The following is a 27929-nucleotide window of genomic DNA, read 5'->3' as shown; positions in this document are numbered from 1 at the left end:
CTCATGCTGTCCTTCCCCCACCCCCCAGGCTCCTGCACTACTTCCGGGGCCGCCACCACCTGGAGGAGATCATGTACAATGAAAACACGCGGCGCTCCCAGCTGCTCATGCTCTTTGACAAGTTCCGCAGTGTGCTGGTGGTGACCACCCATGAGGACCCAGTCATCGCGGTGTTCCAGGCACTGCTCCCTTGAGACCAGACCGAGGACGAGGAGGCGGAGAGCGGGTGCTGCCAGCGGCGGGGCTGCTGGGCTCTCCCCAGCCCTGGGCTTCCCACCCCTACAGCGGGCTGAGCCCTCTTGTGCCTGAAGCCGGACTACAGTCCAGCAGCAGCCTTGGGCCTGCTGTACTCCAGGTTCTCGGTCTCGTCCGGTCCTGGAGGCAGCCTCAGTATCTGAGCTGAGGTGAGGCTTCCAGCTGGAGGGAGTGTGCAGGACTCACGCCTCAGAGGGAGGCCTGCTGCGTTCGTTCCACACGCAAATTCGGGCCGTGCGTTTCTGTCAGACCCTCCTCCCAACCCCGTCCTCATCCCCTGACCCCCTCCACTGCTGCCTTCCCTTGGTCACCCTGGGGGATACACAGAAACACGTCTGCCCCCACCCCTCCGCCCTTCCGGGGGCCAGGAACACCTGAGTGGCCCTGCCCTCACCACAGCCCTTGCGTTAACCGCCAGCAGGCTCATGACCAGGCTGTCACTCCCTCTCTGACACCTGATGATACACAAGGGACTGGGCTGATCCCCATCCTCAAGGTGAGTCTGCACTGGTACACGCTCCCCTCCCTCGTGCAGGCCTGAGGAATGATGCGTTCAGCCTCCTGCCACACACGGCCCCCAGTGTCCCGTCCTGGAGGAAGAAAGACTAAGCGCGTGCTGGCTACCGAGAGGCGCTCTGGCAGAGATAACAAGCAGTACTCTTTTCCAGACATAAAGCATTTATTTGGTCTTTGAACAATTAAAAAGCCTTGTCCGAGCAGGCCTGTGAGTTCTGTTCGGCCGCTCGGTCTACCACACTGACCCAGGGGCTGCCCTGGACGTAGAAGCGCAGGGGCTTCTGGGCCCACTCTCCTGCTTGGCCAATGCCCACTCGGGCTGCTGCCACCACAGCCGGCTCCCTGGAGCCCGGGGGGCTGCGCTCCAGCCACACAGCCTCGTCCTTGGCCAGGTCCCGCTGGTCGAAGCTCTTGTCGATGGCCATGGCCTGGCACAGCTTGGAGGGGCCGCTGCACAGCTCACGGTCTCTGAGGGCTCGGCCCGCGGCGCCCTTGCGGAGGGTGCTGCGAAGCTGCCGCATGGTCTCCAGGCCCCCCAGGGGCTCCAGCGCTCGCAGCAGGACGCATGCCCCATCCCCTGTGGGACAGACAGACAGCCTAGAAAGCCAGGTCTCCCAGGCCGGTTGCCCTCCTTACCCCAGGGTGCGTGCAGCGCTATGGGTGTGACGCAGCTGCCTTCCTGGGCGCCCCTGCACTCGGTGTCCAGGTTCGGCTACCTCCACCTTCTGCACACACGACCTGTGTCGCCAGGTGGGGGCTTCCCCCATGCAGCCTGAATGCCTGAGCATCAGTTAGGGAGAACCTATCTCAAAAAAAGCCTGGAGGGTGCTTGTAGTCAGCCTCCTCTCTGGCTTCCTCTGGCTTGGTGATTGGCAGCAATTGTGAGGCTGGCAAAGGAAACCGCAGAGAGCCAGGTGTCTGCGAGCACGGCCAACCCACCAGGAAGCAGGCGGCCTGAGACCTGGCAGATTCTGACCAGGTCCCAGGGCACCCCATTCACCTCACCTACTTGGAATCTGTTGGGCAAGCTGAAAGGTTGGCTCAGAGCAGCCACCAGTGTGCTCGTGATGTTGGGGGAGCCCCACCCAGCGACACAGGAGACCATGTGGGAAGAGATGCCGGCATAGCCCCTCACCTCCTTCCAGCCCCGGCTCTTTGTGTAGCAGTCCAAGCTACTTGAAGATTTTTTTTTTTTTTAATTTTTAAGTAATCTCTATATCCAACGTGGGACTCAAAACTCACAACCCTGAGAGCAAGAGTCAAATGCTCCAGCCAGCGAGGTGCTCAGGCGAAGCTACTTTAGAGACCGGAGACCGCAAATGGATACCCTGGGCCCAGGGGCTCACTCAGGAAGATGCATCTCCCCAAATTCCTTCAGTCCTGCATGGCTGGGGACAGTGATGACCCTGGCCAGAGGAGCCCTGACCCTCCAGCAAGGCTGTTCTACCGACTTGGCCCACCCCCACCACCAGGGGGTCTGAAGAGGCTCAGGTGGCCAGGCCAGTCTCCACTCTTGGACCTTGGCCACAAGGTTCTCCCCATCGGCACCTGGGAGCCCTGAGTGGTTACAGCAGCCATGCTCTCCCTTGTAGCCAGCACCTGGCAAGTGTTGGGGGTTTTGTGACCAGATGTCCCTTAACCAACCGATTTTTTAAAGTATCTCAAAATATAGTCGGGAGCAAGCGAAACCTCAAGTTCCTGAGCCTCTGTTTTTCCTGGGCCCTTCTTAGCCCACCATCCTCAGGGTGCCCCGTGGGTGCCTCACATGTCCCTCAGTGTCTCAATGAGCCCCTGCACACGGGGTGAAGGAGGAGCCTATCCCTCTGTCCCCACGCCCCTTTCCTGGAATGCATCTGAGTCCCACGTCCTGATGAAAGCATGACCTCTTCCCACCAAGTCTCCCCATCCTCACCCGCTAGTCCTCTGTCTATACCACCTGCCTTCCTGGTCATTTCTGTGGCACCTCCACACTGATGGCAGGCAGGCAACGACCATGTCCTTGGCCTCCCCTCTTCCTCCCTCTAGCTGGATGACCCTTGGCCCTGTCTGCACCCATGTGGTTTCCTGCCCCCCTGACCTGGATGTTTCTGGGGCATCTTAGTCATGTGTCCAGAAAGTAACGTGCTACCTCCCGTGTCTGCCCTGTCCGCTGTACCCACCCTCCCCCTGCCCCCCGACCCTAGAAATTCCAGGCTTCTCCCCTTCTTTGTTGACCATAGCCCCAGGCATCCCCAGACTCATTCTCTCTCCTTGTCCGAGTTCAGTCCCACTTCACAAGAGGGGGTTGGTTCTATTGCCAAAGAAAAGCCAGACAACCAAGATAAGTTTTCCAGGGTGGTAAGAGGACCGACCCTCTGGGGTGCTCCCCACTATCCTCTGATCTCCAGTCACTCAGCTTCGCTCAACACCTGCTTTGTGCCGGGCATGGGACCAATCTTGGGGCCCAATGTGGCTCTGACACTGGACAGGCCCAGCTGTCCACTCTGCGCAATCACAACTTCCAGGCCACTGGAATCATGTGTAACACACAGCATACCAGACCCCACGCCTCTCTGTGGTCTCCTCAAGCATTTGCTTTCTTGGGATGGTCAGGGAGGAAGCTCAACACACATACAGATGTTGAGACTGGCTAGTCAGAGTGGGCCAGGCAGACCCTGCTCCTGGTCAGCGGTGCCTCTGGCAGGGTGACGCTGTGGGTTCTTCCTTCAGAGCACAGGCCTTCCAGAAAGCAGCCACCTGCTCAGGAAGAACAGAAGCCGCCCCAGAGCAGGTCCCACAGGGTGAATGGGTTCTCCTGGGTGCTCTAGACCAGCATCTCTGGGCACTACTGATGTTTGGGGCCAGGTGATTCTGTGTGACGGGGGCCAGCGTGTGCCTGTGAGCTATCCAGCATCATGCCTGGCCTCACCCACTAGACGCCAGTAGCACGTTGAGAACAACAGGTTCAGACCCTGTAACTGACCTCTGGCAAGGCTCTGGCCTGAGCCCAACTCATCCCAAATTAATCTCACCCTTGTTTGCCCACAACCGGCCCCCACAGGTCTACTCTGGGCCACAGGGGACACCACCTTTGAGCTCTGTGACCATGGGCGGCCTTGTGGAACCTGTCTGCTCTGTGTTCAGGTCAACCCATGACCTCTATCCCGTGGGGGCCTCTGGCACCTATAACCGCCCTGTCAGTGTAGCCAGGATTCCTAAAACTGCAACCTAGTTTAGCACTGACACCTCCTTGGTCAGATACCTGCCCCAGCCTGGTGTTCCCATGGGTCTCCCAGCTGCCAGCTAAGGGGACTCTGCTCACCTCGGCTGGAGACGTTCATGCAGAAGTACATGCCATAGATGATGTACACGTACAGGGTTCCTGGCTTCATGAACATGCCACGGTTGCGGGGGGTCTGCCGGCCACCCCTCGAATGAGCAGCTGCATCCTCGGGCCCCAAGTATGCCTCCGTCTCCACAATGCGGCCGCGGAGCTCTGTGCCATCATCAAGTCGCCGAACCAAGACCTGTGGGCAGTCGGTCTGCTTAGAGCAGCAAGAAGCAGAGACAACTGTGATAGCTCACAGCCTGGGCCTCATCTCCCCGGTTCAGGATGCACCAGGGCACCCAGGTCCAGCCGGGTCCCCTGCTGTCCCCTCTGGCCTGCTCAACCCCCCCTGGACCACAGGCCCTGCTCACTAAGTGTCCTGGCCACAGCTAGCAGCTATCTCAAGCTCCGGCCCGGGCTGGGTTGGAAAGTCGGCACCACTGAAACCACACACTTCCAAGTCTTCTTGGTAAGGCCTCCCATCTCCTTGCCTCCTCCTCCCCAAGTCCCCCTTGGACTGAAATGCTTAGCTTAGTGCAGGGCAGTGTGGGGGGCACAGGGCCCCCATGCTCTTCCCACACAGCTGAACCCCCAGAGCCTGTGTAGCCCCCTCCACCTGGACTAACCCACAAAGGACCATCCTACTCAGCTCCCACCCACCTAGCTCTGATAGGCATTTCTGAGCAGCAAGACAGGTGCCCGTAGCACCCCTGGCCTGGACCACAGCCCTGGGTGTAGTCAGCTCCACAAGGAGGGCGTCAGTGTAGGCGTTATGCCAGGAAGATGCGCTGGCTGTGGTTGGCTCAGACAGTACCCTGGGCCAGGGGTGGCACCCACAGGGGACAGGGGCGCCGGCTGAGGACAGGGCAGGGGGCAGTTTCCAGGGGCTATCACTGGAGGGGCGGTGCTTTCAGGTCAACAGAGCACCTAGGAGAGGAGCTCAGGCCGCAGTGGAACCAGGGAGGGCCTGTGAAGTGCTGAATGTGCCAGGGAACTGAGTTCTCAGCCTGAAGACTTTCCACCTATTCCTTGGCCACGTTATATTACCTGTCCCAGAAATGCCCGTGCCAGAGGGACTGCAGGCTGGTCGAAAAACTCAGATCCCAGCTGTGCAGAGTGGCTTTTGGGGCTTGAAAAATAGATGCTGCGCTGGGGTCCCAGGGTTGCAGGCGGCCCCAAGCAGGGCTCCATGGTGGAAGGCATCTGGGCTCCGTCTGTTAGGCTCTGACGCCGTCGTGCCTCCAACAGTCGCTGCTTTTTTTGCCCCATTCTTCGGGAAAGCTGTGATGAAAACAGACAAAATAAATATTCTGAATAGGTTCTGTGGTGACGTCAGGCTGGTGGAGTTCAAGGACCGTATTTGACTGCCTGCTTCACCTGCAAAATGGAGGCAGGCAGCCACCCGGTGGGTTGTCGCAAGGTGCAAGCAGAATGCTATACTCAGCCCCATGCTGGGCCCCAGGAAGCCTTGGGAAACGAGGAGAGGCGGTCGGTGGCAGGGTCAGGGTAGCCATTCTAATCCACACACCCTCCACATGCTGCGGATGCACAGCCTGGTGGCAAAGGGCTGCAGGGCCTGGGGAGGGGAGAGTGGGCATCCGAGCCTAGGACAGGAGGGCTGGTACCCTTATTCCCACTCATCATGTGGACCCCAGACTTTTTTTTATTAATTTTTATTTATTTTTGAGAAAAGGAGAGAGGGCGAACGGAGGCAGAACAGAGAGAGAGGAAGACACAGAATCCGAAACAGGCTCCAGGCTCCAAGCTGTTAAGCACAGAGCCTGACACGGGCTCGATCACGAGGACCGTGAGATCATGACCTGAGCTGAAGTCGGACGCCTAACCGACTGAGCCACCCAGGCGCCCCCCCCACCAAACGAACTTTTGATCTTATTTCTTGAACCCAGCCCTTTGCACTGACCCTAACCAGGAGTTTAAAAGCACAGCCATGACCTTGATGGGGCCCGGCCAAGGAATGGGTTTTGTGTTGCTGTGTCATCCACACTCCCTTCCCACCCACCCTGTTGACACGTTGGCAGGGCTCCCACTGTACCATCCCCTCCTCAGAATGGCTCAGAAGGCCACACACAGGTGGTTGCTTGCGCACCTGCTGTCTTCTCTGCTCCACCCCAAGGGCTCAGGCATGACCCCTGGTGAGTCCCCAACTATCCCCTCATGACCCGGGATATCATAATGATAAGGAGCAAGCGGGGCAAAGGTGAGGTCTCTCAAGGGACGAGACCCAGCCTCCCACCTGCTGCCACACAGCCTGAGAAACACGACCACACATGCTCAGCTGTTCTGAGACCAGCTGCTCTCCAGCAAGTGGGATAAGATGAAGGGAGCAGGTGAGCACTGGGGCCTGGGAAACACCCCGCTCAAGGGCTGGTCTTCAGTAGCACCCACATCTCCTTGGCATGTGACAGACCCATTATTTTTAACATAAGTGCTGACGCTCCATGTCAAAAGGAGACCGCCAGTCTACTGAGAGTGGACACTGACGTGACCGTCTTTGCAGCCCAGCCCATCTGCCAATACCCGCCATGGGGTCAGGCGCTGGGACACCGCCACTTGGGAGTTTGGCCCCTGCCTGCCTCATGGCACTTGGGTCATTCTGGGTCAGCACTGGTCCACCCTGGGTGGGGAGGGACTCATAAAGCTGCACAGGGACAGAGGCTGAGAGAGAGGCCTCAGTTTCCCCATCAGAGACCTAGAATCTGAACCTGCCTCACAGGCCTTTGTGGTGATGGACTGGCCCAGGGCTAAGTAGTGGGGGTGCCCCTGCTGTTGCACCCAAGAGTGAGCACCGCCTCAAACTTTGTACGTGGGCACCTCACATGCTTCCCTGGCACCGGTTGGAAATGACGGTTCCCTGAACAAGGGGCCCCAGAAAATCACCTAAAGTGGCTGTGCTTCTGCTTCCTCATCTGTAGAAAAGTAACCAATATCTGCCACACAAAGTTACGAGGATAAAATGAGAGAAGTCAGGTATGCACTCGGCTGGCATACAGCAAGCACTCAAAGAATGTTAGGAAGAAACGCCCTCGGGCGCCTGGGTGGCTCAGGTCAGGATCTCACGGTTCCATGAGATCAAGACACCCCCCCCACCCGGCCCCGCAGGCTCAGAGCTGACACCCTGGAGCCTGCTTGCATGCCTCTCTCTCCTCCTCTCCGCCCCTCCCCGGCTCGCTCTCACTCTCTCTCTCAAAATAAATAAATCTACTTTAAAAGATTAAAAAGAAACACCCTCCACCTGGGATGTCTCCAGGCAAAACCTGGGGACAAGGGTCTCTTGTCAGAGTAGGTCCGCCCGGCGGAGGGCAGGAAACAGCCTGGCCTGGATGTGGGTGCCCACCAGCCCTCCATCACAACCTGGGCAAACACGAGGTTCCTAAGTATAGAGAGACCCTTTATCCGGCTGTGACAGGCCCCGAAGCGAGGAGCGTGAGAAAGTGGCCCCCTGGGCCAAGCCAGGGTCATTTCTGTAGCAGGCCGGCCCCTGGGGAGGGAACGTCTGAGCTGGGTCTGAGTGTACAACATTTAACCAAGAAGCCGGTGTCGGGGTCTCCTCCCAGACTTCACTGGCGACCTCGGCCGGGCCTCAGCTTTTCTCCTGGCAGATGGAGCAGCCGAGCCAGGGCCAACACACCGGTGGGCGCCTGTCTGGGAAGTGAGGCCCGCGTTACTGCTGTCCCCCGGGTTCTCGCTCAGCGGTCCGCCGGCTGAACGACTCCGGGGGGCGGGATGGTCGCCCCGGAGGCCGTTGCTCGGCCGTGGCGCGGGGCAGCCGCGCGCGGAGCGAGAAGCGCGCTCACGTGGGCGCACACTCACCTGGCCCGCCCCGCGCGCGGGCATCCCGCGGCTGGGGCCGGGGTTCCGGGCGTGGGGACCCCCAGCGCGTGGAGCCCACCCGCCCCGCCGAGGCGACCCCGGAAGTGCCGCCGGCGCCTGCGCGCGGGAGGACGGAAGCCCGGCGCAGTGGCGGCGAGCGCGGCGCGGATCCGCCCGCGGAGGAGGAGCCGGGGGGCCTCCGCCCATCCTGGACGTAGGCCCGGGGCGGCTGGGACTCTCGTGGCGTGAGACCCGGGAGAAGGCGTCTGGGGTTGGGGCGAGCACCCCCGCAGCCTGGTGCCTCTCCCAGTGACCGGCCTCCCGCCCCCGTACGCACCGCGGTCCGTGCACGGCCGCCAGCCAGTAGTCAGACCCCCAGGAGGACTGGTCCGTCCTGTGTCTTCCTGGCCCTCGAGGGGCCCCGGTCGGGGGGTGGGGTGATGCGGACTGCGCCTTAGGGAGGTGGTGGCTGAGTCCCGGTCCTCGGAATGCGCTTCCTGGACGGGGGAGGGGTGTTACTTGCTCCAGACCTCCGGGGGGCATTTGTGGGGAGAGGACATGGGGAGTGGGCCAGGAAGACTGTCCAGGAAGCGGACGCCAGGCGTATCCGGAAGCCCCTGCCGGGGTCATCATCGCTAGCGGGTCTGAGAATACTGTCTGCAGTGTAGCCTCCAACCCTTCTGCCGCCCAAAGATGCCCAGAGGAGCCTGCCCACGCCCTGGAACGGGCTTGCTGGATCACGGCCAGTCTCCTCTAGAGGCTGAGGCCGGGACTAGGACTTTGGGGACCCGGGAAGACCCGGCTTGCGCTTGCAGCCTGCAGCCGGGAAGGGCGGCGGCTGGGGGCCGTATGGGGAACGTGCGGCCCTCCACCTCTGATGTTGCTCACCCTGCCTGTAACCTTTCAAGTCGGATTGGAGTCCAGAAGAGGAGCGGAGGGGAATCTGGGGAGGGCAGTGCCTGATCCAGAGGAAGGAAGGGCCGTGAGTGGGAAGTGTTCAAGCACGGGGGCTGTTGGCTGGGGACAACCATGGCGGGGAGGGGCACACTGCCGGCTCCTGTGGCTCAGCGGACCAGAGGGTACTGGCTTCAACACCCAGCAGAATACCCCCCCCCACACAAACACACACTGTAGCTCTAGGGTCTCTTCCCCTGCAGGTCCCCTTTGCTGTGGCTGGCACAGTCCCACCCTCCTGTACCACCCACTCTGGAAAAACCCTTGAGGAGCACCGTCTGTGCTTTGATTTCTGTGACCCTGGCCCTGGAAGGGGGTACCTGTGGGGCCTCAGCGACTGGGCATAGGATGATGTCAGGTAGGAAGTGCCCGGATGGGCCATGTGAATGTGAATAGGCCTCAGATGAGCACAGGGTCAGTCCAGCTGGGAGGACTCTGGTCTCCAGCTAGGCCCTTCCTCTGAACAGCCCGGGAGCTGAACTGCAGCCTGGGCCCTGGGCCAGCAGTACTGCTGGCCCCCTCCCCTCAGGGCTCCCATCAGGACTTCCTGGGGAGGGAAGGGCTGCAGCCTTCCAGCTGCCTGCTGGAAGCCACCCAGCTGTTTGTGGCACTATGTGCCGCTTCCTTCTGGGGGTGGGCAATGTGTCATAAATCCATGCTTGTAAGGCAGGCTTAGATGTGACTCCCACCCGTTTCTTTCCTCCTTACCCCCTGCAGGCATTCTGCCCAAACGAGAACTCCCCCTTCCTGCCCTCCTTTGTGTCCAGTCCCCCTTCTCTCCTGCCTTTCCAACCTCCCTCTCTCCAGGAGGGAAAGTGAGGCCTCAGTTGGGCCCCTCCTCCTGGTGAGGGCCGGGGCAGGGTGGATGCCATTTGTATTAATTTTTATTCTCATTTTACAAATGGCTCATGGTCCTTATAGAAATCGGGGAGGAGCCTGCTTGTTCCTGGAGGGGTGTTTTATCCCCACCTTGAGGGTGAGGAGAGAGAGGCTCGAGCGCAGCCCCGGCCCCCAGGAGGAGGAGGCAGGGCCGGTGCCAGCAATGTACTTCTCCAGATGTTTCAGCCTGAGTGCAGGGGCTTGCGAAACCTCTCCAGGGTGGGCCCTCCACCGGCCCGCCCCCATTTCCTGGTTAGTGGTCTGAGGCCCCACCGCAGGCTGGAAGTGGTGGGCTGAGCATTCCCACTGTGGCCTGCTGGGCAGGCTGGCCGGGGGTCAGAGAAGGTCGTCCCGGTGGGAGGAGGGTCCTAGGGCCTTCTCTGTCCTCAGTGTGCCTTGCTGCTGGGCCGGTAGACGTGCTGGAGGCTGTCAGGGCGAGATGGAGTTGAGGACACCCTCCATGCTTTGAAAGGAGTCGGTGCTGGGGCTGGGCCAGCCCACGGAGGGGCCGTGACTAAAGCCCTGAAGGGACAGCACAGAGGCCACAGTTCCAGCAGCAGCACTCTCGCAGAGCACCCAGCACACTAGCCCAGTGTCCTTTTCTCTGATGGAGGGATGCTGACACTGTTGAAGGGAGAGTTGGGTCAGGGCCCAGTGGACTCCACGGCAGATAGCAGAGGGCCAGCCCTCTGGCAGCTTCGTAGCGGTTCTGGCATCCCAAGTGGCCTCCAAGGCGCTCTGAATCTGACGGGTTCTGGGCAGGGCACGGGGATCAGAGCCCCCTTGGGAAGAGAAGGCAGCCCAAGGAGATGTATGGGGGCTGCATCCTCCCTTTCTGGGGCTGTGCCGCCAATGCTGCTGGGCCTTGGCCCGAGGCACTTACGGGACCCCTTGCCATGCACTGAGACACAGGGACAGGCAGCTGCCTTGGAAATAGCTAGTGACTTCAGGCCCCCGGCTGGCCTGGCCCACTTCCCTCTCCTCCCCAAATAGCCAGGGGCTGGTGCCAGGCCCGTCCAGGCTCCCCAAAGCCCAGGAACTGGCCTGCTGAGTTGAGGATTCCAGGGTAGCTGATGGGGACTCCTGCTGTTGGTCAGGATCTTCCCCCCTCGGGTCCTAGAGTGAGGTCCACAGCCATGGTCCAGATATCCATCCACACCTAGCCACCTGTCCGCAGTTGCGGTTGATTTCCATTTCTCTAGGGCTCGGACGAAGAGGAAAGAGAAGGACCGGCAGCCGGCTTTCCCTGTAGGGGCCCCTTCCCCAGAGCACAGGGCAGTGGGACAGACATGAAGCAGAACATACAGGTGTGAATGTGTCCATGTGGACTAGGTTCAGGCCTGAGCACTCACGTGTCCATCGCACCACCCTTTGATTCCAAGGTCCTTGTTCAGGATGCTGAGCTGGGTTGAGAACGTGGGGGTTCCTGGATTTGCCGGCCAGGGTATACTGAGACATGCCTTGGGATCAACACCTGTGGGGGGCAAGGGTTTGCAACAGAGACTGCTGGGGCTCCCACTGAAGCCCAGTGCTGAGAGGGCCCTTCGGAGATAGCTTAAATGAACACGGAGGAGGCCATTTACCTGTCACTGAACACATAGACCACCCTCTCTGGGGAAAGAGTATGATTTTTGGGAAGGCGGCTCTTGTCCACTGAAGGTGACTCCTCGGAGGGGGATTTCAGCTGTGGGCCAGCCATGGCCAGTACTCCTGGCAGCTGGGAATGAGCGTCTGGGTCATGGAGCGGGTCATGGAGTGGCACCCTGAAGCATCCACTGCAGGAGGGGGACCTGCCAACACCGGATGCCCAGCCGTGGCATGCTTTGGACATGAGCCCGGGCCCCGGCCTCCAGAACTGACACCACTGCTGGCCCTGCCAGCCCAGTCTGGGCATCCAGGTGGGCGGGGCCTGCTTACCCCTGGCAGGGGTCGAGAATGCCTGGTATGGAGAGACTGTCCTGTTTGGCTGAGAGCCTGGCATGAGAGGAGTGGCACGTGTAGGCCGCAGGAGCCATGAGCATCAGCACCAGGCAGGCTCCCTCCTGCCTTGTGTCCCCAGTGCACCTGTAGTCACCACCCCCCCCCCCCCCCCCGCACCCCATGGAGGAGTCCTCCTGTAGCCCTTCCAAAGCTTTCATTGTCTCCCTCTACCTAGGAATTGTGTTGACAGGCCCGTGTTCGTAGAGGTCCCAGTATGTGCCGGCACCACTTTGTTCCCTGGTACAGGTGAGGCCATGATCAAGGGGTTCTGTCCCTTGCCCAGTTTCCCGATCCCATACATTGGTTGCCACCTCAAGCTGTCAACTCTCTTTTCTGTGTGGTCAGGAACCAAGTCTGCGGTCAGGCCCGGCATGGTTGGCCACTGGTGGCAGCAGCTCTGTTTGGGGCAGGCCAGTGCCACCTGGTCCCAGACCAGCAAAGGGCCTGAGGACATATTTGTAGGACACTGCGAGGCTTGATGTGCTGGGCCAGATGTGCCCCAAGGTGTTCTGGCATCTGGTGAAAGGGTCCTCAGGAGACCTGTGGTCCCAGTTATGTCTTCTCTGAGGCAGTAAGAGAGACCACCCCAAGGAAGCCTAGGCTCGTCCACCACTCACAGGACCTGGTCAGCCCTATCTATGCCCTGCTGTTGGAACTCCCCTCCCCCATTTCCAGGTCTTTCTCGACCCCGCATACTCCTAGGATGTCGAGAGAGAGGGACTCTGGGAAATTCCCATCAGCCTCAAGCAGATGGGTCATTTTGTATCCAACTCAGACAATGCAGGGATGAGCCTGTCAGGGGCAGTGGCAGGCTCTGAAAGAGGGAAGAGCAAGGAGTGGATGCCACAGTGTTGCCTCTGCTCTGAATGTTTCTGGGGTCGTAGGCCCAGCCTGGCCTGGGAGTGCCTGCTGGAGAGCACAGGGGTCCAGGAGGGGGTAACTGCTCTAATCCTTTGCTGTGAGGGTGTGCATCAGTGTGTAAACACACAGATGGGAGTGTACAATTGTGGTTGTGTGCATGTGTATAATATGTGCAAGTTGATATGGTGTGTACAGTTTTGTGTGTGTGTGTAGGTGTGTGTGTGTGAGTCTGTAAACAGGTGTGTGTGAATGTGTGAGTCAGGGAGAGTGGTTAGAGCGCGTGGGTGTGTACGTGCTTGAATGCACGAGCGGGAACGTGGGTAAGTGTGAGTGCTCACATGGGTCTGGGTGAACGCAGAGGGATTTAGTGTGGGCCTTTGGAGGAGGTTCCTGTTTCGCTTTACAGGAGACCCAGGGACACTGTCCCACACCGCCCCTTCCCCCCTTTCTCAAGCACAAGTCAAGGAGGAATAAGGTCAGGATCCACTCTAGAGTCTGGGAGAGGCTGAGGAACACAGGACTGCCCTTGACGCTGAGGCTCTGTCCGGTTGGGCCCCTAGGCCCTCCCTCCCCGGCCGAGGCGTCCAAACCGCACCCCCCTCCGCCCCCCCCGCCCCCCCCCACCCCAGCCACAGGTGTCCGAGCGGCCGGACACGGAGAGAGCGGAGCCCAGGGGCCTTCCCGGAGGAGGTGACTCGAGCCGGGCGGGCCGCGCGCATTCCTGAGCCCTTAGTCAGCGCGGCCGCCCCCTCCGGCCGGGCCCGCCCCCGGCGCGCACGCCCCTCGCTCCATGGCATTCCCGGGCGGGCGGGCCGGACAGGCGCGCGGGCGGGGACTCGGCGCGGGCGCCCTCCCGGCCGGCGGTGGCAGCCCCTCCCCGGAGCCCTCAGGACCCCCCGAGGACCCTCGGTGCCCGCGGCGGCTGCGGTGAGTGAGCGCGCCGGGAGCGGGGCGCAGGGCTCCGCGGGCCGGGCGGGTTCCGGGGCTCGCGTCCGCCGCCCCCGGGGCCCGTCCTCAGCCAGCCGTGGCCGGAGCCGCCGGCAGCGACCGGAGTCGGGCTGGCTGAGGGCTCCAGGTCTGGGTCCCGGGTCGGGCGAGTACCCGCCCCGGTCGGCCGGACTTCCCTTCCCGGAGTTTCCCGACTCACCCGCGGAGGCGGCCCAGCCCGGGATTCCTAACCCGGCGCGGCGCAAAAATAGCCCATGGCCGGATTAGCACGTCCCAGCGGCCCGATCGGGCCGGACAGCGCGGCTCCAGCCCCCGCCCAACAGCTGAGGGTCCTGGGGAGGGCTCGGAGTCTGGGGGTGTCCCCAGGCTCCTCCAGGCTGTAACCCTCCCCCCCTGACGTTTTCCTTCCCGGCCGCCACCGGTGGGTGGTGCTCCAAGTCGAAACTCCGGCTCCGAGGGTGGGACTCCTCGGGAATCATCCCTGTCGCAGCCGTCGCCACTGTGGATGGGAATAATATCACCAATAATAGCAGTAGCTGGGGAGGTGGGGGCGGGGGACTGACCCTACTTCCCGCTTCACAACCTTTGTCTCCCTAATCTGTAAATCCTGGAGGTGCGGGGGCCCTGGGATCTACTCCCAAAGACACCCCCTATCTTGTGCTTAGTGACCAAGAGCAGCAGGGGGTGGGGTGGGGGAGTGGGGGCGTACCTAGAGGCTGGCTTTCTATTGCAGGGAAGCTGGCAGGACCCCAGGGGCTCAGGGGACTGGGGGAGGGCCTGGCTGTCTGTCCTGCTGGGGGCAAGTCTGTGGGGCTGGGTGGGGAATGGGCAGGGGATCCCACAGTCACGCCTGCCCAAGGCTCAGCTGGTTCCTGAGCAGAGTTCCTTCTGTGCAGCTTGGGTCCCGTGTCTCTGTGTCTGTTTGGGTGGGCGGGGGTCCTGGGTCTGAAGGCCCTAACCTTGTGCTGGGAGCCCCCCTCCCCAACCTTGGGACTTCCCAGCTGAGAAGATTCAAGGATGAAACCAGCTTTTCAGGTTTGACCCAGCTAGAAGCTGGATTCTCCCCCATCCCCCCCCCCCCCCCCCCAACCAGGAGCCAGTCCCAGGCCCCTAGAGAGTCCCCAGAGATTAGGAGGAAGGTGAGGAACCCACCACCTGGCTGGGGTCCCAGAAGTCCCTAAGGCTGCACCCCCCCCCCCCCCCCCCCCCCCGTCACCAGGGGTCATTCTGGGCAAGCTGGGTCCTTTACCCTGAGAACGGGACAGAGGCTAGTAGGTGGGCACAACAGTTGATTGGCCCTAAATTGAAGGTACCAGGCCCCAGGCCCCTTTCCAACCCTTCCAAGCAGCCAACCAGCCTCCCGCTGTGCAGACGGCCCAAGTGAGGGCAGCAGAGCTGGAGCATTGCTGTGACCAACGTTCCTCATCCAGCATTAGTGGCCAAGTTGCTGCCCTTGGGAAGTCATATCCTTTGTTCAGAGGGGATCAGCCAGTTCTCCCCTGCCTTTTGGGGCCCTCCCTCAGGGTCTTCTCAGCTCCCAGCTACTGCTCAGGGCACACCCTCTGCTCCTCTCTCTGGATGAGGTGCTCCCCTTGCCAGCCCCAGCTCCCCCACCTCGGTGTCTGTGACAGGATCCACTTTCTGCCCAAGGATCATATTCCTTGGCTCCTACCTATTTTCTGGGTTGGATGTGTTTGAAGGTGAACCCCTTCTGCCTGAACGGAGATGCTCCGGGTCAGGATCGCGTGAAGTTGGGGGATGGGTTTGATAGCCCACAGCCTCAGGTCCACAGCCTGAGGGACCCACATGGTCTGTCCCTACCCCTGGGGGACTTTGGCCAGGGCCAGCTAGGCAGGCACACAGGTCTCTTGCACCCCAGCTCCTGGGCAGACATTGCCCAAGGCTTTGAACTCCCTTGGAGGCTCAGTGACCTCAGGTGGTGACTGGCCTCTCTGAGCCTCAGTTTTCTTATCTGTAAGATGAATACAGAGGACCCTTTGCTACGGGTTGTGATAGGTCAGCAGGTGTGCCAGGCTTCTGATGACAGGCCATTTCTGCTCTTCGAACAGACTTTGGGACTTGGTTTCCCCTCCTGGGGCCTCTCTAGTACTATCCAGCGGTTGGCCTGTCCTGGGAGGAGGTCACTAAGCCCGAGGGTGTCAAGGCACCAGGGAGCGCCTGCGTCTCAGGGGGGAACTTCTGGGGGCTCTGATCGGTGGCCAGGCGACTCATCTGCCCTAAAGCCAGGCAGGTTGGTAGGATGCCGGCCTTTCCCCTCTGCAGGTTGAGGGATGCTTTCACCTAAGTCTCAGCCAGAATCTGCTATAGCTCAGTCTGTTCCCTTGCGCCCTTGCTGACTGACTTTGTGGCGTGGACCTTCAACCTCTCTGAGCCTTGGGGCTCCCCAGCCCAGGGTGTATCCACCCTGTCAGCCCTTGTCAGAGCCAGTGGGGTCAGGGGCTTTGGCTTTGGTTGTCATATATGCCTGTTGAAACTTTGGGCAGTACTTCTCCCCAGGGCTGGTGCTCCCTGTGCACCACGCTCCCTGGTTAGGTCCCAGAGTGTGATTATTCCTGGGGATTCCTGTGCCTTTGGGGACCTCCTGTAGCAGGGAGCCTTCTGTTGTTCTGTTATGGGCCCTCCACATACATGTCTGGGGTGACATCCGCCCGGTGACAGGTGACAAGGGGAAGGAGGGATTGATGTATCCTCCTGGGGATGGGCAGAGAGCACTGTGCAGGCTATTAGCTGGGTCTCAGGCCTGCCCTGTTCCTGTCTGACCTTATTTCCTGCACAGAAAAGTGGTGAGATTTGGGAGGGTTGAGGAGGGGGGCGGGCCTGGCCATTACCGTTCTTAGCATTATGCCATTTATACAGGAGACAAAGAGGCACAGAGAGGCCAGGTGAATTCTGCTTTGCCACACAGTAGCCTGTTTGAAGGATTGGATTCTGGGATGGATGCCAGACAGCTGGTGATCCCTGTTCCCAAGGGATTTCTGGGGATGAGCATCAGATTAGGAGTCAAACAGAAGACCGAGGGTCAGAGATCAGGGCACTAGTGTGGAGGTTGGAGGATCTGGCCCCTCCTGGGATCATGCTCAGGTGAGCTGGGGACACGTCTGGGCAGGTGTCCTGGGCGGGGCCCATTGCTCCAGCTGACCTTGGCAGTGGGCGGTCCCCTGGGCAGGGTGGGGCCAGGGCTTGGCAGGTCTTGTCCTGGGGCTGGGCCATTTGGGCTATCCACTAGGCCTCCAGCCGCCCCTGTTGGCATCGTCCTGCCGTGGGGCTGAGCGGGCCTGAGTGGATTGGTGGCTGCTGCTCACGCCTGAGGATCCAGCCTCACAATGGCTCTGGCCACTGCCCAGGCCAGAGCAGGCCAGAACTGCTCCCCAGTCTCCTCCTGCCTCTTGGTTATACCTTACCAAATTGGGCATCTCTGAAGGGTCCTATCCCCAGGTGCCACCCCCCCCCCCATGCCCCGCACTGCTGTTCTGGTGGTGCATGCTCTGTGGCCCTCCTACTCCACCCCCCCACCCCCCCCCGCCCCTTCCTTTGGCTGTCCTCAGGGGGCTCCACAGAGCCAGCAGGCAGCTCCTCCTCCCGGACTCAATTGCAGGGTCTTTTTCAGCCTGGTGTTTGCGTTAGCTGCTGCTTCTCAAGCACCAACTGTGTGCCAGGCACTGCTACAGCCCCTGATTTTCAGACGAAAAAATTGATGCTTGCAGAGGGTTGCAGGTGGTGAAGGTGAGAAGGGTCTGTCCAGTGTCTCAGGCCAGGCTCTCCCCCACGGGCCTCCCTCCATGGGCTTCCCGGCCCCTCTTGTACCTGTGTACTGTGCCAGCCTGAAGGGTCCCCACTCATCCCCAGAGCAGGAACCTGCTTCAGTAGGACCTGGCCCGGCTCCCTACCCAGCCCTCTGCCATGAGGCTGCAGCTACTCCCACCCCTCTCCCTGCACTTAAAGCAGCCCCAGTGGTAACTTAAAAAAAAAAAAGACTTTCCCTCCCTGTCTCTTTAAAATAGATAAATAAACTTAAAAAAAAAAAAAAAAAGAAAAAAGAAGCAGCCCTAGTGGTCCTGTGACCTTTGTGCCTCAGCCCCATCCCGGGCCCTCATCATGGGCCCTGCACTTGTCCTGCGCTGCCTGGGGGTGTAGCACCTGATGTGCACCCCTGTTTCGTGTCCCCTTGCTGGGCTTGGCCCCCACCTTAGCATTTGGTAAGCCATTGCCAGCACTTTCTACTCCACTTCTGGATGCCCATTTGGGGGTCTCCTGGTGGGGCTGGGCCCCGGGTGGGCAGTCTTGATTGTTGCCAGAGTGACTCAGATAATATGTGGCCCCATGCAATCAGGCCCTCCCTGGGCTGCGGTCTCTTCCTGCACTGAGGGGGTCAGCAGAGCAGAGATGCTGTCGGGATTCCCCCCTGAGGGGCTGTCTGGGAACAAGAGCCCACTGTGTGCCTGGGGGAGGCCTGGACACAGAACCACTGTGTCCTCTGCGTAGGCACTGTGCCCCTCCCCAGCCCAGACTCTTTGTCTTCTGGGCCTGCCTCTGCTCCACACCCCTGGGGCCCACTATGGAGCACTCCCCGCCTTGTGAATCCCACCCACTTGAGGCCCAGATGGGGAACTGTGCACAGCTGGGGGGGGGGGCAGGCCAGGAACCCACAGCACTGGGGGCAGGGTGGGGATCCTGGAACCCTGTGGGTTACAGAGCACCCTCCAGGTTCTGCCCCAAACACAGGAGGGGTTTGTGTGGAGGCGAGGGACACTGGGAGATCTGGGCGTACCTGCAGGGCCCTGGTACCTCCCTCATGAGCTTAACGGCTGTTGTGTTCCTGGAGCTGACTGTCTGCCCAGGCTAGCAGTGGCTGGGGTATGCCAGATTTCCTGTGTACCTTACCACCCTTTTCCCACTTCTTTGCTTGTGCTATCCCTGCCCTGACCCGGCCTTGTGGTCAGCTCCTCCTCCCAGACGCAATTGTAGGGTCTTTTTCAGGAGCCCCTCCTCCCTCCAGATCATGAGGATGGGCCCTTGCCAGTCCATGCTCAGAAATGGCCAGTGTTGACTGAGCAGTGGCTCTGGAGCAGGCCTGTCTTGCCACTGCAGACCCGGTGGTAACAGGACAGCATACACGTGGGTGAACTCCTGAGCCGTGCCAGGGGAATCCAGGTCTGGGAGCACCTCTCAGGGGTGGGGCCAGCCTAAGGCTGTGGGTCCTTGAACATGTGGGGATTGGGGCAGAATGCATGTGCAAGGCTGGGGCATGACTAGAGTGCTGAGATGGGAGGCCGCCGGGTGTGAGGAGAGGCCATGGGGGCAGTGGGAGCTGGGAGGGTCATGGGTGTGTGTGGTGGTGTAAGCCAATCAGCTGGCAGAGGTTCCTTGTGCTCCTAAGTGGAGAACCGGCTCATATCACCTGGAGGTGCTGGCAAAGTATAGGGAGGCTGGAGAGGCCTGTGGATTCCCAGCGGTTGGTCCAGGGCCACAAGGATCTGTGAGCAGTACCTGGGGCTACCCCTGTTTTGCAGAGGGGCAGGAGGGGCAGTGCTCAGCATCCCATGCCCTTCCTGGTCTGTGTAGGGGTGAGAACAACATCCCTCGACTTTCCCGGGTCAGTATACAGCTGGGAGTTGCTCTGAACAGAGTTCCTGCCTTCCGTGTTCTGCGTGAGTCCAGTGGGAGCTGTGGGCAGCATCCTGGGGCTGTCTGTAGTTACGCTCCCTGGATACGTGACCTTGGGCAAGTCAAGCCCCTGTTCCCCAGGGCTCAGTCTTCCTATTTGTAAAGTACAGGCGGGGCTTTCTCTATATCTCCTTCAGGGGATTGCAAGGGAGGCTATTTCTAGAGGCGTTCGTGGGTGGATTCCCAAGCCCAAATTTCAGAGTCTGTTTGGGTCTGAAGCTCTTTGATGTAGCGGAGGGAGTTTGGAGTCTCCGCCCTCTCAGTATTGCTTGGCCACTTGCCTGCTATCCATGCCCCACAGTGTGCTTGGGGAACCCTTCCAAACTTGGATGTCCTGCTTCCAGACACCTTGTGGTCCTTTGGTGGGGGGGACAACCAGATCTGCCCTGAAATTGACCTTTTGTAAGGGGGGAATAGAGTGCCCAAGAGGCCAGTGGTCACATGGTCGTTGCCTCACTGTCACCTGGCCACGCAGCAGAGACCCTGATCAAGCCATGGCCTCTGCTCTGGGTCCTCCCTACTCTGCTTGGGCCCTCGTGCTGTGGCAGGGTCTCAGATGCTGAGGGAAGTCCTCGGCACTGCAGTGCATCTGTTTTTTGGGCGCATAGCGGCCCCTGGTGGTCATGGCAGCATCCGCATGCCAGTGGTTTTCAGTAGGTCCCCTGCTGGTGGGGGCATCCGTGGCCCGCTGCAAGCCATGTGGCTGTTCCTCTTTGAGATGGAGGGATCACGCACCCCTGTTGTGGATGCAGTGGGCCCTTTGTCTTTGTAGCAGATGGTAGGACGGTGAGGTATGGGTCAGGCAGATGTGAGACGTGCCCTGCGTACAGACTGGAGTGAGCCCCCAGCCTGGCTGTTTCCTGTGTGAGGAACAACCTTGCCCGCCAACCACTGGCCTCGTTCACCTCATCACAACCTTCATGTCTTTGGTAGATGTCACCTTACAGGGAGGCATCAGTGCCCCGGCAACTGGAATGTGCTGTTTTCCCTATCGTACTTCCCATGTTTTAACACATCGTATCTATAGGTTTATTGTTTGTCTGGACTCTAAGCTCCAGGAAGTCAGGGATTTTGTCCGTGTTTGTTTCCTTGTTTCTCCACCAATGTGTCCCTGAGCACCTAGGAGTGACTCATAGTAGATGCTCTAATATCTGTTACGAATTTTATCTTTCGACATGAGTGAATGTATATTGTCTGAGGACCTAGTTCATGCCTGCAAACGTCTCTAGGGATGAATGAAGCAGACACTCAGCAGATTAGTGCTGAGCATGGAGTAGGACTTCAGCATCAGGGACCAGGACCATCCCTGGGCCCAGCGATACTTCAGAGTTCTGTCAGCACCGTTACTGAGTAACACATGACACCCCCCAGGCCTGCCTCGCCCCACGTGGAACCATGAGTGAGGCCCGCAGGGACAGCACGAGCAGCCTGCAGCGCAAGAAGCCACCCTGGCTGAAGCTGGACATACCAGCTGTAGCGCCCCCAGTGACCGAGGAACCCAGCTTCTTACAGGTAGGCCCTGGCCAGGAGAGGCTGTGGGTATACTCCATCCAGCCTCCTCACCGTGACCCCATTGTCCAGCCCCTGAGACGCCAGGCTTTCTTGCGGAGTGTGAGTATGCCGGCCGAGACAGCCCATATCCCCTCGCCCCACCATGAGGTCCGGCGGCCAGTTTTGCAGCGCCAGACGTCCATCACCCAGACCATCCGCAGGTACTGTGTTGCCTTGGCTGCTCCGCTGGTGGGGGGCTGGGGGGACAGAGGCAATCATACAGGGTCCCCTCTGGATACTAGGGCTGGGAACGGAGCAAGGGTCCTTCCTGTCTTGGCTTTCTCCTCGATCTTGTTCCCCACATCACCCTGTCCTCCTCCCGCTCTGGGGACCAACTGCTCTCACCTACTGCCTTCTCTGCTCCCCTCCAGCACTCGCTCTCTCCTTCTCTGTCTCCCCCATCCCAATGCTCTGGCCCCTGAACAGCCGACAGGTGCGCTTTGGGCGTGTCCACACTCTGCCCCTCTTGGGTCCCCCTGGTGCCCGCAGGGCCCTCCCACAGCGCCGGTCTCTCTCCCGGTCCCTGCTCAGGTACCTGGGGCAGGGCATGAGTATGTTGACATTAGCTGGCGTGTGCATGGCTTGTGGCCTCTCGGGAGTTGCCAGTGCAGTTGGTGTTCCCTGGGGTTCCTAACAGCAGGTGCCGGTAGTGTTTTTCCTTGCATGTCTAAGAGCTATGGGCAGCTTTCCTGGGCTTGCAGTGCCCACTGCCTGAGTTCTGTGGTGTCCAAGGTCAGGCTGCTGCCTGGGGCCGAGCTTTGTGGCTAAGGGTTGAGCTCTGAGTGCCATCTGTGGACTCGATGTCTCCCCCATGGACCCCCCCCCCCTCCATGATGGGTTGAGGATCTGTGTAAAATACTCACTTGGGCAAGGCCTACCGTCTGCGGTTCTAGTAGGAATTTGGAGTTGGCTAATTGTTTAGGGGGTGGCCAGGGCTGGAACGCACTCATCCCCTTAATTAGACCAAGCCCACCTGGACCCTGGACCCTAGAGTGATTGGAGGCTTGGGTTGGGGCATGCTGCACAAGAGAAGAGCCTCTGAGGCCTCTGCTGGGGTGGGCGGAAGATCTGGTGTTACCCTGCTGAGACCCTCCTATGGCAGGGGCACAGCTGACTGGTTCGGAGTGAGCAAGGACAGCGACAGCACCCAGAAATGGCAGCGCAAGAGCATCCGCCACTGCAGCCAGCGCTACGGAAAGCTGAAGCCGCAGGTCATCCGGGAGCTAGACCTGCCTAGTCAGGACAACGTGTCTCTGACCAGCACTGAGACGCCCCCGCCACTGTACGTGGGGCCATGCCAGCTGGGCATGCAGAAGGTATGCCCACCTTCTGCCTCGTACCAGCTTCTCACTCTGCTTCCCGGACTGGGACTGGGGACACAGCCAGCCTGAGCGGAGGAGGTTCCTCGGAGCTCATGGTGTGGGAGGGTGGTCAGATGGTTCCATAAAGGCACCCAAGATACTCTGGGAATGGGGGCCAGGGGCAAGGGACAAGGTCCTGGGACTGTACCATGGGCCAGTCTCCAGGTGGGAGAGTATCGCAGGATGAACAGCAGTGTGAAGGTACTACAGGCGAGGATGGGGGCCTCTTTGGGCACCCACACAGCTGTCCAGGGACCCATTGGGGAGTGGGAAGACCAGCAGCTGTGTTCTCTACAGTGGAGTATAGGGTGGAAAAGGATCCCCTCCCCCCCCCCCCCCCCCATAGCGATGACCCAGTCCCTGACTCTTACATCTCCTTCCCTCTGCCAGATCATAGATCCCCTGGCCCGGGGCCGGGCCTTCCGAGTGGCAGATGACACGGCTGACGGCCTGAGTACCCCACACACACCTGTCACGCCTGGTGCTGCTTCCCTCTGCTCCTTCTCCAGCTCCCGCTCGGGCTTCAACCGGCTCCCGCGGCGACGCAAGCGTGAATCGGTGGCCAAGATGAGCTTCCGGGCAGCTGCAGCCCTGGTGAAGGTGGGTGCAGGGGCTGGGGTGAGGTGGGAACTAAGCTGGCCACCACACCGCACGCTCACCTCCTCGCTGGTAGGGCCGCTCTGTTAGGGATGGCACATTGCGCCGGGTGCAGCGCCGAAGCTTCACTCCCGCCAGCTTCCTGGAGGAGGACACAGCTGACTTCCCCGACGAGCTGGACACATCCTTCTTTGCCCGGGTAAGAGCACAGGGGCATCACCTGAGACCCCTCCGCCTACGTATCCCACCCTGACCGTGTGTATTTGCTCAGGAAGGAGTCCTCCACGAGGAGCTGTCCACGTACCCAGACGAGGTGTTTGAGTCCCCTTCGGAGGCAGCACTCAAAGACTGGGAGAAAGCCACAGAACAGGCAGACCTCACGGGTGGGGCCCTGGACCGCAGTGAGCTTGAGCGCAGCCACCTGATGCTGTGAGTGCCACCGGCCAGGGGGGAGGGGGGAGGGCAGGATCTACGGCTGTCCGGAGCATCTGGGCCCTAGGGCACTGATGCCATGGAGGGCCGAGGGAAGGAGTCATCTTGTGGATTGTGAGCCCAGCCTGGTCACTATGGCTGTGGGACCCAGGGCTGGGCACCATTCAAGTCCTGGCTGCCCACCTGTGGGACAGGAACGGAATCCCAGGGTCCACAGGCTGGACGGAATCTAGCAGGGAGATGGAGGGTGTTGTAAGGCATACTTGTAGATCGTCCAGGGAACCTCACATAGGTCAGGTTCCACCTCTGCAATCCCCAGGGGGGCTCAGGATTGCTCTTTTACTGGTGAGGAGGAGGCTGATGGCGGATGACTGCACCGTGCCTTCAGTGTTAGATGGGGGCCAGAGAGGAGAGGCCATCCTGGTCCTGCTGGGAGGGATTGAGGCAGGCTGGGAGTCTAGGGCGGGAGGTGACTGTGCCCCTTCCCCCAGGCCCCTGGAACGAGGCTGGAGGAAGCAGAAGGAGGGTGGCGCAGCGGCCCCACAGCCCAAGGTGCGGCTGCGGCAGGAGGTAGTGAGCACGGCGGGTCAGCGGCGGGGCCAGCGCATCGCGATGCCCGTGCGCAAGTTCTTTGCCAGGGAGAAGCGGCCGTATGGGCTGGGCATGGTGGGCCGGCTGACCAACCGCACTTACCGCAAGCGTATCGACAGTTATGTCAAGCGCCAGATTGAGGACATGGACGACCACAGGTGGGCATGGGGTGGGAGTGTGGGTGGGATGCAGCTTCCAGCAGGCAAGGCTCCAGGTTGGGGGTGGGTTCTCTGGGTTGGAGACGCGGTCTCTGCTGACGCTCTGCCCTGCAGGCCCTTCTTCACCTACTGGCTCACCTTCGTGCACTCACTCGTCACCATTCTAGCCGTGTGCATCTACGGCATCGCGCCTGTGGGCTTCTCGCAGCATGAGACTGTGGACTCGGTGAGCCCTGGCACCCTGCCCGGCCCAGATCTGCGGAGTCTGGGCTCTGGACTCCGTCTTTCCTCACTCTGTGAGGAGAGGGCTGGAGCGGGTTCTGTCTGATCTCTCTCCCCAACCTTGCAGGTACTGCGGAACCGCGGGGTCTATGAGAACGTCAAGTACGTGCAGCAGGAGAACTTCTGGATCGGGCCCAGCTCGGTGAGGGCAGGGCCTTGTGGGTGCCGGAGGGTGGGAACCCTGGGCTCGCAGGGGGCCGGATTCTGCAGCTGCACATCCCAATCCTCCGCAGGAGGCTCTCATTCACCTGGGTGCCAAGTTCTCGCCCTGCATGCGCCAGGACCCGCAGGTACACAGTTTCATCCGCGCTGCGCGTGAGCGTGAGAAGCACTCGGCCTGCTGCGTGCGCAATGACCGGTCGGGCTGCGTGCAGACCTCGGAGGAGGAGTGCTCGGTTTGTGCCCCCACCACCGTGTGCTTGCGGTTACTTTGGGACTTCAGATAGAGCCGGTTGAGTCATCACGACCCTAGTTCCGTGCATATTATGGCGCCCCTCCGTGCGAGGGCCCTCCGCTCACATTTATTCCTTGTGTCCCCTGCTCCCCCCATTTCCTGCTCCTCCTGTCACAGAGGACAGCTGTAGCAAGTCTTTGATTTGGGTGTGCTCTTTTTGCACGTCGGTCCTGTTTTTGTGCACATGTCCTAAGTTTACACAAGGGGTGTTGCCTTATTCTTTCCACGAAACAATTCAAGAAAAAACCAGAAAAGATTCCTACAAGTTTATATTACATCATCTCATGTGGAGGTGCTGTAGTTGGACACAGGTTGTTCCTATTGTTAAGCTAACAGGAATTATGCTGCTGAGCTCCTTTTAATAGTCTCCCAACATGCCTGCACATGTGTGGAGTGTAATTTCATTGAAATTGCATTGTGGGTCAGTGTGAGGGACTCAGTGACTTTACTTTTGATTCCTGCCTCCTGGAGACTGCACTGGCTAAGGGGTGGGCTCTGACCAGGGCCTGACCCTGTGTCCTCCCACAGTCCACGCTGGCAGTGTGGGTGAAGTGGCCCTTCCACCCCAGTGCCCCAGATCTTGCGGGCCGCAAGAGGCAGTTTGGCTCTGTCTGCCACCAGGACCCCAGGTCAGTCCCGCCAGCCCCTCCCTTACTTCCTTTGTCAATGGCTCCATGGGGTGTGTGTGGGGGGAGAGGGTACAGCTGCCCCACATGTCGCTGAGTCGGACGGGAAGGCACGGATACCAAGGGTACAAGGCAGGGTCTGACCACATCCTGGGTTCACGCAGGGTGTGTGATGAGCCTTCCTCCGAGGACCCCCACGAGTGGCCAGATGACATCACCAAGTGGCCGGTGAGCCAGAGTGGAGGGGTTGTTTGTGAGTCACCCCGTTTTGTGAAGGAGGAACCCACATTCCACCCGTTAGTGATGCCAGAGATCCCCATCATGGGACCACCCTGGGTGTTGAGACGCTGTGCCTCTGGCCTTTGCTCAGCCTGTCTACCTACCAAACACCTGCCTCTCTGAGCAGGTAGCCAGAACAGGAGAACCAGGTGGAAGCCTAGGAGGCCAAGTGACATTACTCCAACCTGACAGATGGCTCATCTGTGTCTCGGGGTGTGGTAGCCAGCTTGAAGTCCAGGGAGGCTGGCTTCCTACCTTAGGAGCCTGTCCATCCTTGCCCCATTCTCCCAGCATGGTTGTGGGTCCCAGGGCTGGGGGAGGCCTTGACCCAACTCACCCCCATTTGTGACCCAGATCTGCACCAAAAACAGCGCCGGGAACCACACCAACCACCCTCACATGGACTGTGTCATCACGGGCCGGCCCTGCTGCATCGGCACAAAGGGCAGGTGGGTGTGCCTGTGCTTGTGTGTGCAGCCAGTCCTGGGTGCAGAGTGCCCTGGGGCTGTGCCCTTCTCCCTCACCAAGTTCCAAAATAACCCAAGATTCCGAGGGGCCTGGGGTGAGAAGGGGTCTGCCTGGACTTGTCCAGAGCCAACAATGGTGGGCAAGTAGGGCTGAAAGCTGGGCCTGGCTGGCATAGTCAGGTGCCTCTGCCCTTGGGCCACTCTACAAGTCCTTGCAATCCTGGCCTGACCTTCCAGGTGTGAGATTACCTCCCGGGAGTACTGTGACTTCATGAGGGGCTACTTCCACGAGGAGGCCACACTGTGCTCCCAGGTAGGCCTCCAGGGTGAGTGTCCCTCCCCTCTCCCCCCAGCCACTGTGGGTGCTGACGGGCCACTCTGCACAGGTGCACTGCATGGATGACGTGTGTGGGCTCCTGCCCTTTCTCAACCCCGAGGTGCCTGACCAGTTCTACCGCCTGTGGCTGTCCCTCTTCTTGCACGCTGGGCAAGTGATACCATGTGGGCTGAGCAGGGGTGGCTGGTCCCAGGTACCCCAGGGTGGCCAGAGATGGTGAAGGGGGCGGCCTCCTTACTGAGTACCACCTCACCCCCACCCCACAGGATCCTGCACTGCCTGGTGTCAGTCTGCTTCCAGATGACTGTCCTGCGGGACCTGGAGAAGTTGGCAGGCTGGCACCGAATAGCCATCATCTACCTGCTGAGCGGTGTCACTGGTAACCTGGCCAGTGCCATTTTCCTGCCATACCGGGCAGAGGTAAGACTGTCACCCAGAGTGGGGACGCCCCCATGTGCACCTGCTGCCTGTCGTAAACCGAGTCCACGTCCAGCTCGGAGTCTGGGGCCCTGGAGGGTCCAGACGGGGAGCATCTCCTTTTGGCTCCTTGATCTCAGTGTGCTGCGGGCCACGGGAGGCAGGACGGGGAGACGCGGCTCTGGGTTGGGGCGGGTCTGCTCGGCCCCACCAGCTCACAGCCACCCACACTGCCGCCAGGTGGGCCCAGCCGGCTCGCAGTTTGGCATCCTGGCCTGCCTGTTCGTGGAGCTCTTCCAGAGCTGGCAGGTCCTGGCAAGGCCCTGGCGTGCCTTCTTCAAGCTGTCGGCTGTGGTCCTCTTCCTGTTCACCTTCGGGCTGCTGCCCTGGATCGACAACTTCGCTCACATCTCGGGCTTCATCAGCGGCCTCTTCCTCTCCTTTGCCTTCCTGCCCTACATCAGCTTCGGCAAGTTTGACCTGTACCGCAAGCGCTGCCAGATCATCGTCTTTCAGGTGGTCTTCCTGGGCCTCCTGGCCGGCCTGGTGGTCCTCTTCTACTTCTACCCCGTCCGCTGTGAGTGGTGTGAGTTCCTCACCTGCATCCCCTTCACTGACAAGTTCTGTGAGAAGTACGAGCTGGATGCTCAGCTCCACTGAGCTGGCTGGGGCGCCGGGGCCATGTGCTCCAGCAGGCCAGAGCCAGCACATGGTCTCCCCCAGGCCTCACAGGCCACAGGACTCGACGCTCAAGCCCTGTGTGCTGCCGCCCTGCCTGTTTCCTGAACACTGACCTCTTGTGCCTTGTTCACCAGCGGTGAACCTCTCGTACTTCAGGGCGTTTATTACACTAGTTCCCGTGATTACCTTCTAACTAGTCTCTTGACGACCACCTCATGTGGCCAATAAATGGACTGGGAGCGTTTTAGCTGCCACTAACTTACCGGAGCTGCCTCGTCTTTCTGGCTTCTGGCTGGGGGCTGTGGAGGGAGATCCTTCAGGCCGCTGGCCACCTTGCTCACAATTCCCCACAACAGGGAACTAAGTGTCAAATATACCTTCCAGTGAAGTCTCTCAGTCAGGTGGATGGGAGTACACTGTCCCCCTTCCTTACAGTAACTGGCAGCTGATAATGAAAGAAGAACCCATAGCTGTGTGGTC

The 27929-nt window shown here is 60.3% G+C and overlaps 3 protein-coding genes across 15 annotated transcripts in view; 2 read left to right on the top strand and 1 right to left on the bottom strand.

Annotated features, from left to right (window-relative positions):
- Positions 1–976, top strand: part of NPRL3 (NPR3 like, GATOR1 complex subunit) — a 42746-nt gene extending 41770 nt beyond the window's left edge. For 6 of the 7 annotated variants that reach the window (XM_019439752.2, XM_019439751.2, XM_053894198.1 and 3 more), the window contains one exon: positions 29–976. In XM_019439752.2, coding sequence (XP_019295297.1) covers positions 29–194 — 166 coding nt within the window. In that variant the 3' untranslated portion in view covers positions 195–976. The remainder of the gene's footprint in view (positions 1–28) is intronic. The other variant, XR_002077284.2, reaches the window with a different exon arrangement.
- On the bottom strand, positions 916–13922 carry MPG (N-methylpurine DNA glycosylase). 3 transcript variants are annotated; one of them, XM_053894202.1, is made up of 5 exons: positions 7910–8022; positions 5456–5654; positions 5126–5359; positions 4073–4277; positions 916–1348 (listed from the first exon to the last, which is right to left on the bottom strand). In XM_053894202.1, exons 3-5 carry the CDS (start codon positions 5345–5347, stop codon positions 954–956), a joined length of 822 nt encoding a protein of 273 aa, XP_053750177.1. In that variant the 5' UTR covers positions 5348–5359; positions 5456–5654; positions 7910–8022; the 3' UTR covers positions 916–953. The 3 variants fall into 3 exon arrangements, with proteins under 3 accessions (XP_053750177.1, XP_019295302.2, XP_053750176.1); XM_019439757.2 differs by lacking the exons at positions 5456–5654; positions 7910–8022 and adding an exon at positions 13731–13922; XM_053894201.1 differs by lacking the exon at positions 5456–5654 and having other exon boundaries at positions 7910–8131.
- Positions 13356–27711, top strand: RHBDF1 (rhomboid 5 homolog 1). Of its 5 annotated transcripts, XM_053894196.1 has the most exons (19): positions 13364–13510; positions 20588–20728; positions 20798–20928; positions 21194–21298; positions 21870–22083; positions 22519–22728; positions 22802–22924; positions 22997–23154; positions 23649–23906; positions 24021–24132; positions 24256–24330; positions 24422–24583; positions 25171–25271; positions 25433–25496; positions 25902–25996; positions 26252–26327; positions 26401–26501; positions 26618–26771; positions 27009–27711. In XM_053894196.1, the coding sequence occupies exons 2-19, from the start codon at positions 20612–20614 to the stop codon at positions 27426–27428; spliced, it is 2676 nt and encodes an 891-aa protein (XP_053750171.1). In that variant the 5' UTR covers positions 13364–13510; positions 20588–20611; the 3' UTR covers positions 27429–27711. The 5 variants fall into 5 exon arrangements, with proteins under 5 accessions (XP_053750172.1, XP_053750170.1, XP_053750171.1 ...); XM_053894197.1 differs by having other exon boundaries at positions 13356–13510; positions 20588–20928; positions 27233–27362; XM_053894195.1 differs by having other exon boundaries at positions 13361–13510; positions 20588–20928.
- The last annotated feature ends 218 nt before the right edge of the window (positions 27712–27929 follow it).

Source organism: Panthera pardus, unplaced genomic scaffold, assembly GCF_024362965.1.
Source record: "Panthera pardus isolate Hobbes unplaced genomic scaffold, ASM2436296v1 HiC_scaffold_4, whole genome shotgun sequence".
In the NCBI taxonomy this organism is placed as follows: domain Eukaryota; kingdom Metazoa; phylum Chordata; class Mammalia; order Carnivora; family Felidae; genus Panthera; species Panthera pardus.
The sequence above is the reverse complement of the archived record's forward strand: the minus strand, read 5'-3'. Positions and strand labels throughout refer to the sequence as shown.